This window comes from Pongo pygmaeus, chromosome 1, assembly GCF_028885625.2.
Source record: "Pongo pygmaeus isolate AG05252 chromosome 1, NHGRI_mPonPyg2-v2.0_pri, whole genome shotgun sequence".
Classification (NCBI taxonomy): Eukaryota; Metazoa; Chordata; class Mammalia; order Primates; family Hominidae; genus Pongo; species Pongo pygmaeus.
The window spans coordinates 12,329,720-12,344,984 of NC_072373.2; the positions used below are offsets into that span (position 1 = coordinate 12,329,720).

Genomic DNA, 15,265 nt, shown 5'->3' on the forward strand with positions numbered 1-15,265 from the left:
ACCATTTTAAAAAGTCACATTAAAAACTAGGATCATAAAAAATAGTCACATTAAAAACAAGCAAAAATCTGTTTCTACCACTTACCTTGAGAGACTCATAATGGTCCTGTCTAATATCTTCATATTCTTCCATGATTTCCTCAAAGTATTCATCCTTTAGATTTTCATCTAACAGCTGAGAACACTGAAAATGCAAGATAGCCATAGATGAGCAAAAGATGATAAAACTGGTGCAGTAATGGTCAACTCTGATAACACCTCCTTCAGGAAGGCTTCCTTAACTTCATTTCTTCTCCCTTCACCAACTGTGCTAATTCCTGCCTGGTGTGCAGGAAAGGGTAAACTCAGTGGGCTTGGGATGTTCAAACCCTGCACAAGCCAAAGAAAGGACTGGCCCTTGACTGGTTTCTGGGAGACAAACTCTAAACCCTTGGGATAGCCTGCCCGATAAGAGAGTCACTGTATACCTGGCACCCTGGGCCACGTCAGATCGTTTATGCTAACAGTCTGATTTATGGTGGGGGACCTTAGCTCATGCTTATGTTTGACCTCTGCAGGGACTGAAGACTGAACAATTAAGGCTAGACACATGGGCATTCTGGGCCTATGTGACCAACCCCCAATAAAAACCCAGGACATGAAGGCTCAGGTAAGCTTCTGGGTTGGCAAGCCTCCTTACATGTTGTCACATATCATCAGCGGAAGAAATAAGCACCATCCAGATTACTCTATGGGGGAGATGACTCCTGAAAGCCTGTACCTGGTCTCTCCTGCGTTCCATCCTATGTGCCTTTTGCCTTTCCTGATTTTAACCTATATCCTTTCACAACAATAAACCATGGTCATAACAGTGTTTCTGGGTTCTCTGTGTCCTTCTAGTGAAACTTTGAACCTGAAGGTGGTCTTGGGAACCCTCTGGGTTAAGAAACCCCCAACTCAATGTTTCAAAGATATTCTATTCATCTACTACTGCACTTTCCAAAGCCTTTTAGTTTCAATTTAGATATCCACTTCCCTTACTAGAAAGCCCTATGAGAGCTACAATCACACATTCACTACCTTCATACCCCTGGTGCCTACCCCAGTGTCTGGAGGTGCATTCTCACTACATGTTTGCTGAGGGAATGAGGCTAATCTTCATAGTCCACTGACTTTCTGCCAAAACTGGAAAGGAAACCAATAATCTGAGAAAATGTGAAGTCTACTCATTAAATTGTAAAAGTAGGATCAGCTAAATATTATTTGTTACTATGATTATCAAGTTGATAGAAAAATAGCTACCATCAAAGCACAAAATAAAATTACATAGAAAGAAGAAACGGCAGCTACTGATCACATCAGTTAAAAAATAAACATAGCACTGCCCCATCCCTGCATTCTCCAGCAGGATTATCTAATACACAAAAAGGCAAGAAAGTTCAACATCTTCATCTGAACTTAAGGAAGTTAGACTGAATGACGGCTAAAGTGCCTACCAGCTTTAAAAGTCTGTAACTCTATGTGGGTTTTCTAAGTATCTCTAATAACAATCCAATCACCCATGAGTTAGTATAAAACAAAATCACCTCATTCAGGAATACAATCAGAAAAGGCCATTGTGGCAGGCCAAAAATCGGTTCCTAAATAGTGTTCACGCTACAAAGTATTTCCCAGCCTTACATTAAACTCACCTCAATGGAGTCCTCGTTTAGGAAAGCCCGCACAGCCCAATGAAACAAGAAGGGAATGCCTACTCTGAACTCCCTGAAGTGTATGTAACCAATGTTTTAAAACCCTCTTGCATTTTGCTAGATTATACCCTCTGAGAAGGCAAAACCAGATGTCCTTGACATCCAGAGACTCTACAACCCCCTGATGCTGGTGCTATTGTGTAGAAAGAACATACCGCTGCAGTTTGCTGGCACCTTGCACAGCCCCATGAAGCGCGCTGCTCCCAGAGCCACAGCGACAGGCCCCTTCTGGCCCAGTCTGACTTACTTGACGCAAACAAGTTCATGGTCAATATGTGGGCTAACCTACATGATCCTGCCACCAAAAAATCAAATCCATCATGTGTTTTCATGCCAACCACTGGGACATATCACAGCTTATATTTTCTTTCATTTTTACAAATTATATTTCATGGCAACAGCCACACAATAAGAGGGAATAAACTGAAAAGATATTTTATAATTTAAAAAGAATAAAATATTGGCACCTTGTTTTTTATTAAAGAAGAAAAAAAAAGCAAGGGTCTAAATCTCCAACCATTAAGTATTTGCTACATCTTTTTGGAATCTTCCAAATATATGAGACAGTTGCTAAAATGTGATCCTGTTCCATGTTCATTTCAGTTAGATCAAAAGAGCCTGAGCCAATGAGCCCACAACCAACTGAAACAAATTATACCACTGGCTCCTGAAGTGTCACTAGCAGTTACCCACATGATTTATCATCTGACTTATGTTTGAGCAATTTCAAAATGTGGTCGTTTCTTTGTACACAGGAGGAGCTAACCACTGCTGGCTGTGTGGCTGGACCAAACTGGAAAGAGCACAAACATCCACTCCTTATTCTCTGCCTGGCTTTCAGCAAGGCCCCCACTGCTCCAGCTCTTCAAGACGGTGAAGGAGGCCAGGCACAGTGGCTCACGCCTGTAATCCCAGCACTTTGGGAAGCCGAGGCGGGTGGGTCACTTGAGGTCAGGAGTTCAAGACCAGTCTGGCCAACATGGTGAAACCCCATATCTACTAAAAATACAAAAAAAATTAGCCGGGAATGGTGGCACACACCTGTAATCCCAGCTACTTGCGAGGCTGAGGCAGGAGAATTGCTTGAACCTGTGAGGCATAGGTTGCAGTGAGCCAAGATCGCGCCACTGCACCCCAGCCTGGGCAACAGGGCAACACTCCGTCTCAAAAAAAAAAAAAAAAAAAAAAATGGTGAAGGAGCTTGTCCTCCAAACATGGAATCAAAGGGCTGATTCTTTCCCCTGCCTGTAGAGGAAAGGTTGGCACTGTGCAACTAAATGGATCCAAAAGTCTTGCCTCTGAATGGAAACTATTCAGGGCTATGCATCAGTGTTTGAAAATAATGACAAGTGTTGAAAAGAGGCCCACAGCACTCAGCCATGGACCTGACATAAGCTCCTATGGAGCACAATCCAAGAATAAGAAACAAAAATTGTTTTAAAATTGAGCTGTAGAAATATAGCTTATTTGCATATTTGTCTACATCAATGGCAAATAAAAAACTGCAATTTTATGATCCCAGACTGAGTTAATTTTATCCTTTTTAATAAAGGAGAATTGTTAAATATTAATGGGAAACAAGTTTAATTTAACACAGAGTAAGATAACCTGCATTCAAATCCCACACCTGCCACTTGGCAGACGTGTGGTCTCAGCAGAGTTCCTTATCTCTTTATTCTTCTGTCTCCTGATCTCTAAAATGGGGACCAAAAAATACCTACCTCATGAGGTTAGCCCGAGGATTAAATAAAATCCATGTAAAGCACTTAGCTCAGTACCTGGCACACTACACATTTTCAATGTTAGTGATTATTATATAACTTTCATGTAAATAAATTCACAGATCTGAAATAATTTCCTTGGAAGATAGCTCAGGAAATGTGGTCACCCTAATCCAGGTCGCATGGCATCACTGGAAGTCTCGCAGATCATCAGGCCACCTCAGTAACCTTCCTCGCCTGCACAATGTGAAGGCTAGGCTAAATCTGTGGTTCTCAAACTGTGCTCTTTTGATGAACACTAGGAGCGGGATGTGATGGTAAGTGACGTCTTACCTGGAAATTCTGCCACACTGAATTTCCAGGTAAGACGTCACTTAACAGACAAAGATTCTGTGGCTGAAATCAATTTGGAAACCCCCGGACCACACTGCCTCTCGGGTGCACCCCAGCTGTTATATCCCATTATTCAGTGAAAACAATGAAACCTATAACAAGGTAGAATGTCAGGCTTCACTGAAAGAGAAAAGCAGGACGTGGGTGAATTGTTTATGATGTTCACAGAGAAGCAGAAACCACTGTTCTGGGTTTTAAATATCTAGTAGATGTTTTTCTGTCTTTGGGTAGGGTCAACTAGGACACTTTCAAGTTTGTTTTCCTATCTGGAAAAAGGTCATTTAAAAATCCAACATTCCTTTTAGACAGTCAAGCAAATATCTATTCATGTTTCTGAGTGGGTGAAATCTTTGGCTGGCTGGTGTCCAGGTGAAAGGTGTCTTGGTGCCAGGCCATCTACCTGTCTGCTGCTCAGTTCTGTAATTGTCTTTGAAAGTACAGGACATGGTCACCTGGACCTCCTTGCAGCAAGGCAGTCACTGCAGAGGCACACCATAAGCCTCAGGCTGCTCTTTGACCTTTATTTAGTATAACTGAATAAAAATGAATAGATCTGAAGTTATACCCTTATTTGTAATGCACTCTTTCCAACACATCTGGAATAAAATGTAAGGTCACCCACTTACCACCACCACACTCTTGGATGCGTCCAGGACATGGATTACAGGTGCACTGTATCTCGGAGCTATTTTAACTGCTGTGTGGGTTCTAAAAAGAAGGGTCAGAAAGAAAATATATCCATCAGCACTGACAGTTCCTACACAACTCTTGTTCAGAGCCATTAGAGATAATGTATTTCTACAGTGCTTTCCAGAGAAACATTTCAAGGTGCTCACCTACAAATACTGAACTTCAAATTTCCCTTGGAAAACATGAATGACTTTTTCCCTACCCTAAGATGAGAAACCTAGCCCAGGCTCTGCAGAAGAGAAAGACCTTGTCCTCAGCTCCGTTAACAAGGGACTGAGCCCGTGCATGACCTGGTGCTCATTAGCAGCCCACGTGACTTAAGGGAGGTAACCAGGCCCAGGAAATCACACTGCTGTCATCAAGGTCAGGTTGAGTTCCTTCCTCCAAATGAGCTGGGATAGCAGCCAGGGCCCCTAAGGAACCGGGAACCAGGCAGAGGACACAGGACATGGCTGTCTAGCAGCTGCTCCCCTATTCATGAGAGACATCAACACTCCTTGGCCCCAATCCCACCTTGTACTTGCAGTATGGAACCCCAAACCCGAAATTCAACACAAAATAATACAGAGAGGCAAAAGCAAGAAAAATACTTTATTTTATTTTATTTATTTATTTATTTATTTTGAGACGGAGTCTTGCTCTGTCACCCAGGCTGGAGTGCACTGGTGCAATCTCGGCTCACCGCAAGCTCCGCCTCCTGGGTGCACACCATTCTCCTGCCTCAGCATCCCGAGTAGCTGGGACTACAGGCGCCCGCCACCATGCCCGACTAATTTTTTTCTATTTATTTTTAGTAGAGATGGGGTTTCACTGTGTTAGCCAGGATGGTCTCGATCTCCTGACCTCGTGATCCACCTGCCTCGGCTTCCCAAAGTGCTGGGATTACAGGCGTGAGCCACTGCGCCCGGCCAATATTTTACTTTTAATATTTAGGATTGGTTCAGCCCCACATCCCTATTACCAAACTTGAAAATGTTGGTATTAGGAAGAAACGCCCTTTCATTCTTAAAACTGCCTAATTAACAGAAGTGCAAAACAAACTGTCCTGTGATGACTGGATGTTTATAGCAAAAGGATAGTCTACAGATCTGCTATTTCATAATAGAACATAACGAATTAAAATGAAAACTGAAAATGCGTACACCCTCCCTTACAGTGGTTAATCCAGAACCCCTGGAGAGGGAGAAGTGTGTTCTGGCCACATCCCATCTTTAGAAGGGCGGCCAGCAGCAGTCCCCACGAGATGGGCAGTGCTTTCCACCTTTTCTCCTCTCTCCTCCTCCCCAGAAGTAGCAGTACTCTTCCTCAAGTGCTTTCATATTCTTCCCCCTCAACAAAAACGTACGTTTGGAATATTACCTAGAATATGCTATTATATGAGAAAGAAACAAAGTAGCAGAACACTATATTTAATGCAATTGTATTTTTAAGAAACACCACCCTCAAGCTTTTCCCAACAACCAACCAATCCTATATCTAACTTTCTATATATTTAGAAAAAAAACAGGGAGACACACATCGAAGTGTCCACACTGGTTATGGGAGTTAGAGGTGAGGCGGAAGGTAGGAAGAGAGAGATTCAATTGTACTTTACATTCCTCTGAATTGTTTGACATGGTCTAGTAAATGTGGATCAGTGAGGTAATTTTTAAAAACCAAGAGACTGTTATAGGCGTAATATATGCATGAGTGTGTTTTTAACAGGCTTCTCAAGGAAGGCTCTAAAAACTCCTAAGACAGACAAGACCAGTACCACTTCACCTGTTCCATCTTCCTAACAGTATGTCCACTTGTAAACAGGAAGCAAAGGACTGCAAAGCCTTAGGCTATGAGAACTGAGCTGGAAGATGGGTATTCAGGCACAAGCCAGTGAGTCAGGAGCCACCTTTTGGAATGGGAAGGCTGGGGTACAGAGTGGCAGGGAGGCCAGACCATGGCCCTGGGGCAGATTAATGAACTCCATGGCCTCCTGAGACCCTCCTGTTTTATGCCCAGTGTGTGCTCAGGGACCAGAGACCCCAAATCTATTTAACTCTTTCAATATCTCCAAATATCGATTCATCCACTAGACTAAGCTTGTCCAACATGCAGCCCAGGACAGCTTTGAATGCGGCCCAATACAAATTCGTAAACTTTCTTAAAACATTATGAGATTTTTTGCAGTTTTTTTTTTTTTTTTTTTTTTTTTTTTTCAGTTCATTAGCTATCGTTAGTGTTAGCGTATTTTATGTGTGGCCTGAAGCAATTCTTCTTCCAATGTGGCCCAGGGAAACCAAAAGACTGGACACTCCTGCACTAGACAGCCTTAACCTTCATTTCGAGTGTCTTGGGGGTACAGTTCCAGTTCTACTCATGCTACTGCAAGTCACTGATGTCGGGAAAAGCCATAGGGTTATCTCCTCTCAGCGATGTTTTCATGAAAACGTGGAAGTCCTGAGCTAATGAGCTACTGCTCCACTGGTTTGTAGGAAATCATAAGGGCTCTTAGATGGGCTTCTGAGACATTTCAACTCCTGAATGCTTTCTAGCAAATGTGGCTCTCCTAGGAGATGACTTACTTATTTGGATGCAAAAGGCACTAACTATATATGAAGAGACTGATAAATCAGACTTTATAAAAATTAAGACTTTTGTTATCCAAAGACAGCACTAAGATAGCAAAAGGCAAGCCAGATTGAAAAAAAATCTATTTGCAATATATGTATTTCTGATAAAGGACTTGTAACTACTATAAACTAAAGAATGTGTACAAACCAATAAGAATAAAGCAGAATACCCAATTTTTAAAAATACTTAAAAAGCATATCCAAATGATCAATATATAAATGAAAAGGTGTTCAACATCATTACTCAGCAGAGAAATGCAAACGAAAACCACAGCAAGGTATTACTACACCCATGACGAGGGATAACACTGAAAAGGATGTGGAATAACTGGAACTTTCACAATTGCTTGTGGGAGTGTAAATTGCTACAATTTGGAAAACTACGTGGCAATAAGCTAATGAAGATGATCATAGGCATATCCTATGATCTGGCAATTCTGCTTCGAGGCAGAAATACACATACATGTGCACCAAAATTCATAAGCATTAAGTGTTTATTGCAGCATTGTTTGTGATAGCCCCAAAGTGGAAAACCTCAAATGTCCACCAACAGTAGCAAGACTAAATAAGTCACAGCACATTATACAATGGAATACTACATTGAAAAAAAACAACAAAAAACCAAACTATTGTAACAAGGCTGATGTGGGGCAAAAGAAGCCGGACACAGGAGAGCACATACAGTATGACTCCACTTATATAAAGTTGAAATGCAGGCAAAACCAACGTATGGTGACAGAAGAAAGAACAGTGGTTACTTTTGTTGGAAAGGATGACTGGGTGGAGGAACCTGGTGAGGTTCCTAGGGTGCCATTAGTGTTCTATTTCTTGATCTGGAGGTGGTTACATGGGTGGGTTCCCTTTTGTAAAAACTTGTCAAGTTGTACATCTATATGATTTGTGTACTTTTCTGTATAACTGCTAAACTTCTGTAAAAGCACTTACTTAAATAAGAGAGCTTGATAAAGCAAGACTTCAGATCGCAGACCTCATCCACTGTCACTAATTAGAATGGAGTCAGAACTGGGAAATTCTACAGTGAAGTGCTTGGAGGTTGCGTGGGAATCTGTTTTCCAAAGGCTGTTCCAGCACCACAGTGTAGAGGGGAATGGTTCCCGGGAAGCAGTGCTACCTACTAGCTCTTATTTTCCAAGTAATTTCCCAGAAACTGCAACAGGCATGGAAGAGAAGAGAACCAGAAGAGGAAGGGCTCATAGAGAAACAATGCACTGCAGAGTTGAAAGAAACCTTAGGTGGTCAGTGGACTCAGCTTTCTACCTTCAGGCCAAACACATTTACAGTTTCCAAGACAATGAGAATAGATATTTCACAGTAACTGAAGAGATGTTGGTGATTTCCTATCTCGTTAATTCTAATTTGATATATCAGGTTATAACTGCTAAGAATCATTAACAAGCTAATTTTGCCAATAATGTATCTTGAGAGGCTAGTTGCGTTGCTTCTCAATGTTTTTTTTCTTTAATCTGGTAGCTTTTACATGGTAAACGATAGAGAATGGACTATTTGGTAAAGTTCCAATGTGCACGAGAAGCAAATTTCTGAGTGTAGTGTCCCACCATATAAAAAGATTCTTTTTTTGAAGCCAGCATCATATTTACATAACATGTAATATATTTTAATTATGTTCCTTTAAATACTTATTTATTCTACTTCACAGTTGATATTAAAGTCTTTCATTCTGACAACAGTCCATAGGTCCTCTTACCATTCTCTTCACTAAGCCTGTCATCAATTACCCAAGCCCATGCTCATCAAAACCCATTATTAATGGGTGGCCATATCCCTTGAGACCAAGTCTGCCACATTTCCTGGTACATAAGTCCTTTGTGGAAAAACAAACCCTGTTTTCTAACATTAAGCAACGATAGTCAAACTATCGAATCCTTCAAGTATGAAGAACAGCTAATGGATAAAAGACACATAATACTGTTTCTACTTATGAAGATGACTCATTCAAATTTTAAATGGTATGATGGTTAATTTCATGTATACACTTGGCTAGGCCATGGTATATACTTCTTGGTTAACCACAACCTAAATGTTACTGTGAAAGTATTTTTTTTAGATGTGATTAACATTTATCAGTAGACTTAGAGTAAAGCACATTATCCTCCACTATGTAGGTGGGCCTCATCCAGTCAGCTGAAGACCTTTAAGAGACAAGACAAGGAGTCCCTTATTCACTCCCCAGCCCTACAAGGAACAAGAAATTCCACCTCTAGACTGTCTTCAGACTCAAAAAATCAACTTACCTGTATCTCCAGCCTGCAGATTTCAGACTTGCCAGCCTCCACAATCACAGGAGTTAATTATTTAAAATAAATCTCTTTCTCTCTATATATATAAACATATCCTATTGATTCTGTTCCTCTGAACAACCCTATACAAATTGGCTAAAAGTACAGTTGTTTCTAGTGCAAAAGGAACACTTTTCTTTTGCATACCTATAACCAGACCTTTATTGTGGCATACCTATGGAACCAGACCTTTATTGCACACCTATAACCAGATCTTTATTGTATTTCTGGCATACCTATAACCAGACCTTTATTGTATTTCTGCATCAGAAAAATAAACTAGATGCTATGGGACCACTGTGTTCAATGGTCCAGTATGATAATGCTCCCTGAGAAAGTGAACTGTACGTGGCATAAAAAGTCTAGTACCCACAGTTAACGTAGCACTTACCACATATCACTATGATCATGATCCCAGGAAAAATCTGGTAAACTGAATAATTATCAAGTGAACAAATTTGAACTTTCTCATCTTTACATTTTATACCTCTTTATGTTGTTAACCCAAAGGTTCCCACAAAGCTCCCCTTTCAGGAACTCCCCAAAGCGACCATTTAGTTCATTCTTGCTAGATGGGCTTTCTGTCCCCAAACTACTACAAGGTTAGAGTTCCCCAAACTACTACAAGGTTAGAGTTCCTTCAAAGGAACCTGTAATCATTCAATCAGACACCTGCTTCAAGACAGAGTGGGCAAAAGTTCAAGTAATGATTTTGTGCCAAAAAACACAGCTTCTCCACTCGGTTTAATTTCACGAGAAGAGTTCATTATAATTCTCAGGAACTGAATCGGAAGTGAGAGTGTTAAGAAAAAGATTATTGCAAGCCAAAGAAATCCAAGAAAAAGCAAAGAATAGGAATCACAAAAAAGTTTTCTATAGCATGCTCTGAAAGTATTCTGGCTCTCACCCAAGTGAACACCGGAAAATTTTTGTGTTTACATAACAAAAAGTCAATGTACTAAACATAAGGGAAGATCCAAAACAACACAGGTTTACCACTGTTTCAAATACTGGCATGTAAGAAAATCTGAAGTGAGGACAAAGCTCATTAGTATAACTTACTTTGAAGTGGTTGCTCCTCCAATCAACAATGGAATCTTTATAGCTAATCTCTCCATTTCTTTGGCAACAAAAATCATTTCATCCAGGGAAGGAGTGATGAGTCCTGACAGGCCAATTATATCTATTTTTTTTTTTTTTAAAAAAAAAAAGGACAAAAAGGACAGTGAGGAGGATGAAAGGAAAAGCATGAAGATCCATTTAAAAAACTTTGTAATGAAGATCAAAAGACCTAACATGAATTCCCAATTCCTAATTCTTTTTTTTTTTTTGAGATGGAGTCTCATTCTGTTGCCCAGGTTGGAGTGTAGTGGCGCAATCTCGGCTCACTGCAACCTTTGCCTCCTGGGTTCAAGCGATTCTCCTGCCTCAGCCTCCTGAGTAGCTGGGATTACAGGTGCCCAACACCAAGCTTGGCTAATTTTTGTATTTTTAGTAGAGACGGGGTTTCACCATGTTGGCCAGGCTGGTCTCAAACTTCTGACCTCAAGTGATCCGCCTGCCTCAGCCTCCCAAAATGCTGGGATTACAGGTGTGAGCCATGGCGCCCGTCCCCAGTTTCTAATTCTAAGACATCTTTTCCGACTGCGGAATTTCAATTTATTGTTTGCTTTTGGTAGCAAATAAGATTTATAACTTAAGGTTGCAATAATTACTTGCCATAGTTTTAGGAAGCCATGCAATAGAAGGTATATCTAGCTCATGATTTCCCAGACTTGAATATATCACAGTGTGAGAAGAAATATAAAAATGACTACACACAGAAAAAAAATCTAATACAACTGTTCTAAGAAGTCTGTCCCCATTCCCCATCTCCAGCACTCAGTTCCACAGTTGTTCACTCTCCTCTCTCAAACCCATTAGAAATGGCAATGAAAGCAACCTGGTGCACGAGCTGGCACTTGATTGTATGTCCCACAGAACCCTCACGGGGCATCACTATTCACTGACAGACAACTAGGGAAATGACAGACACCTGGGGATATGACATTTAGAGAAATGCCCAAAGTACAGTTGCACAGTACCTGCTTTGTGGTCAAGAGCAGCTTTCAGTATCTTATCACATGGAGTCATGACTCCTAAATCAATAACTCTGAGGCACAGAAATGAGATATGAAAAAATTAATGAAAGCCCATTAGAGACAAAACTGAAATGAACATTTTTATTTCAACCATTAAATACTGCTCTAATGTAAATGAGAATCAAGTTGAAATGCTCACTAAATATTGAGGATTACCACCACAACTACCATTTAGTCAGTACTTACTACATATACGCCAGGCACTATGCTAAGCTTGCTTTTAAGCAGCTTTACCGACTCATCATTCACATACCATACAATTTACCCATTTCAAGTGTGCAATTCAATGGTTTCTGGTATGTTATTTTTTTTAATTGTGGTGAAATATACACAATATATACTTTTCCATTTTAACCATTGTTCAATGTACAATCCAGTAGCATGAATTTCAATTACAATGTTGAGCAACCATCACCACTATTTACGTCCAAACTTATTTTATCACCCAGAGCAGAAACATTGTAACCATTTAGCAATAACTACCCCTTCTTCTCTCCCACCCTCTCCACTCCATCCCCTGGTAACCTCTGCTCTATTTTCTTTTTTTTTTTAATTTAATTTAATTTTTTTTTTTATTATTATACTTTAAGTTTTAGGGTACATGTGCACAACGTGCAGGTTAGTTACGTATGTATACATGTGCCATGCTGGTGTGCTGCACCCATTAACTCGCCATTTAGCATTAGGTATATCTCCTAATGCTATCCCTCCCCCCTCCCCCCACCCCACAACAGTCCCCAGAGTGTGATGTTCCCCTTCCTGTGTCCATGTGTTCTCATTGTTCAATTCCCATCTATGAGTGAGAACATGTGGTGTTTGGTTTTTTGTCCTTGCGATAGTTTACTGAGAATGATGATTTCCAATTTCATCCATGTCCCTACAAAGGACATGAACTCATCATTTTTTATGGCTGCATAGTATTCCATGGTGTATATGTGCCACATTTTCTTAATCCAGTCTATCATTGTTGGACATTTGGGTTGGTTCCAAGTCTTTGCTATTCTGAATAGTGCCGCAATAAACATAACATGTGCATGTGTCTTTATAGCAGCATGATTTATCCTTTGGGTATATACCCAGTAATGGGATGGCTGGGTCAAATGGTATTTCTAGTTCTAGATCCCTGAGGAATCGCCACACTGACTTCCACAATGGTTGAACTAGTTTACAGTCTACTTTCTTTCTCTGTGAATTTGCCTTATCTAGATACTTCACATCAGTAGAATAATACAGTATTCACCCTTTTGTGTTTGGCTAAACTTCACTTAGCACAGTGCCTTCAAAGTCCAACCATGTTTTGAGGCATATCAGAAGTTCGGTCTTTTTTAAGGCCAAAAAATATTCCACTGTATGGAGATAACACGTTTTGCTTATCCATTCATCTGTTGAAAGACACTGTGCTCAGCTTTTTGCATAAGCAATCTCTTTTGTTGTTGTTTTTGAGACAGGGTCTCATTCTGTCACCCAGGCTGGAGTGCAGCAGCGTGATTACGGCTCACTGCAGCCTCGACCTCCTGCCTCAGCCTCCAGAGTAGCTGGGACCACAGGCATGCCCCACTAAACCCAGCTAATTTTAAAAGTTTTTGTAGATAGGGTTTCCCTATGTTGCCCAGACTGGTCTCAAACTCCTGGGCTCAAGTGATCCTCCCACCTCGGTTTCCCAAAGTGCTAGGATTATAGGCTTGAGCCACAGTGCCCAGCCTGCATAAATGATCTCATTTAACCCTCATAGTAACTCTATAATGAAAGCACTACTATGGGTCTCATTTTAATGAGAAGGGGCCCAGAGAAATTAAGCAATCTGTCTAGTCACAGAACTAATTAGAGGCAGAGTTGGGATCTGAATCAGTATCTCACTCCAAAATCCATTATCTTATCCATTTAGGCCAATAAAAAGGGCTAGGGAAGTTCCTCAATAAATACCTATTGAACATGGAAGCCAATGGGGAAGATCATGAAAAAGAGGTCAGGTCCTGCACATGAAGAGCTGTCAGGGAACTCTGATTACTTAAAGCAAGAAAAAGAGGGAGAATGATTCAGGGTGCAGGTCACCGAAGGCAAGAGGGCAAGACTGAAAGGAAAGGCAGACTCTAGATGGGCACACAGGAGAGAGAACAGGCACTGGGGCAGAGGAAGCCTGGAGCACACTCTCAGAGAACAGAACAGTGCCAGACAAATTTCAACTCATGGAGGAGAGAGCTTCCTGGAACTCAGAGGAAACAGGAATGTCTGCCCTGGAAAATGTTCTAGGAATTACTTCTATTTTAGATTTACAGAGTACCTTAATGTCATTTTGATAATTTAATCTCCTTCTATTTGTTAAAAGATGTTGAAAAACTTACAGCACGCATTTTTACTTATTTCATTACATCAACAATTCTTAAAATTAAATAGGCAAAAACGTTTAAATAACAACAAAAAAGAATGCTTAAGACTACAACATGACATACTGGCTGGTAACAATGGGTGCTGAACGCCAGGGCAGGAAGGGGACTGGCATCTCACTATATGCCCTTTCATACCACTGGATTTTTAGCTTGTACTCATATTACTTTTTAAAAAAGAGTTAAAAAAAAAAAACTATGACATATGGAATCTTCAGTAAAAAGTAAGATAACTTCAAATCAATGGTAAGTATATTCAGCTTTGTTGGCACTAACCCGGTAACAAATGCACGCTGGAGGTGTTAATGATGTATAACCACTGCAGGTTATAGCAGGAGTGAGATGGTACCACACGCTTTTTTTTTTCTTTTTAACATATTGAAGAAAGTCTAGTACCTGGATCTTTTGTTAAACAATGACTAAGCATAGACTGTCACATGTAAAACTAGGAAAAATAGCATACTGCTTTTAAATCAAGACAAAAAGGCATACATTTCAAAGCTGATTTTAACATTGTATATGTTTTAAAATTCAACTAAAACTCATCAGTATAATGGCAAGAATCATCTTGCTGTCACTGCTTTTTCTTGTTTCAGCAGTGTTTCTCTCAGGAACGTCTAATGTGGATGCTTGCCATGTTTAAGGAAGAGTAAGGAGATTGTTGTGGCTGGAACAGAAATGGAGAAGGATAGAGTTGTGGGTGATAAGTTCAGAGGAGGAGGAAAAGGCCAGAGCCTGTGTAGACTTCGCATCAGAATCACCAGGGGAGCCTTTTCAAAATCAAACAACCTGAAGCTTGGACTCCATTTTCCAGAGAGTGTGATTTAACTGGCCAGGGGTGGGGTCCGGGAAGCTTCCAGATTACACCCACTACACAACGGCCTTGCAGACCACTACAAGGGCTCTGAGTTTTACTGAGTGAGGAGAGAAATCACTGGAGGGTTTGAACAGTGGAGTAAGAAATCTGACTTAGATTTAACAGAATTTACTTTGGACTGAAACAAGTCCAGGGTAGAGCAGAGAGACTGGTTAGGCTGCTGCAAAAATCCAGACAAGAAGCAGTGTAGGTAGTGAGAAGTGGTCAGATCCTGGAAATACTGTGAGAGGAGAACTGATGGGTTACATGTGGGTTATCCAACAAGAGGATGACGCAAGAGTTTCGGTTTGAGCAGCAAGAAAAATGAAGTTGCTATTTCTTGAAATAGAGGAGAGTTGGGGAGGCGTTCATAAAATGGTGGCAATTAGTTCAGTTTTCAAAATACTAAATTTGAGATTTCTTTAG

General features: G+C 40.6%; 1 protein-coding gene across 6 annotated transcripts in view; it reads right to left on the reverse strand.

Moving 5' to 3' along the window:
* Positions 1–15,265, reverse strand: part of MTR (5-methyltetrahydrofolate-homocysteine methyltransferase) — a 107,130-nt gene that overhangs the window by 15,893 nt on the left and 75,972 nt on the right. For all 6 annotated transcript variants that reach the window (XM_054470540.2, XM_054470580.2, XM_054470614.2 and 3 more), the window contains 4 exons: positions 11,543–11,610; positions 10,521–10,641; positions 4,471–4,552; positions 86–184 (listed from right to left, as the gene is read on the reverse strand). In XM_054470540.2, coding sequence (XP_054326515.1) covers positions 86–184; positions 4,471–4,552; positions 10,521–10,641; positions 11,543–11,610 — 370 coding nt within the window. The remainder of the gene's footprint in view (positions 1–85; positions 185–4,470; positions 4,553–10,520; positions 10,642–11,542; positions 11,611–15,265) is intronic.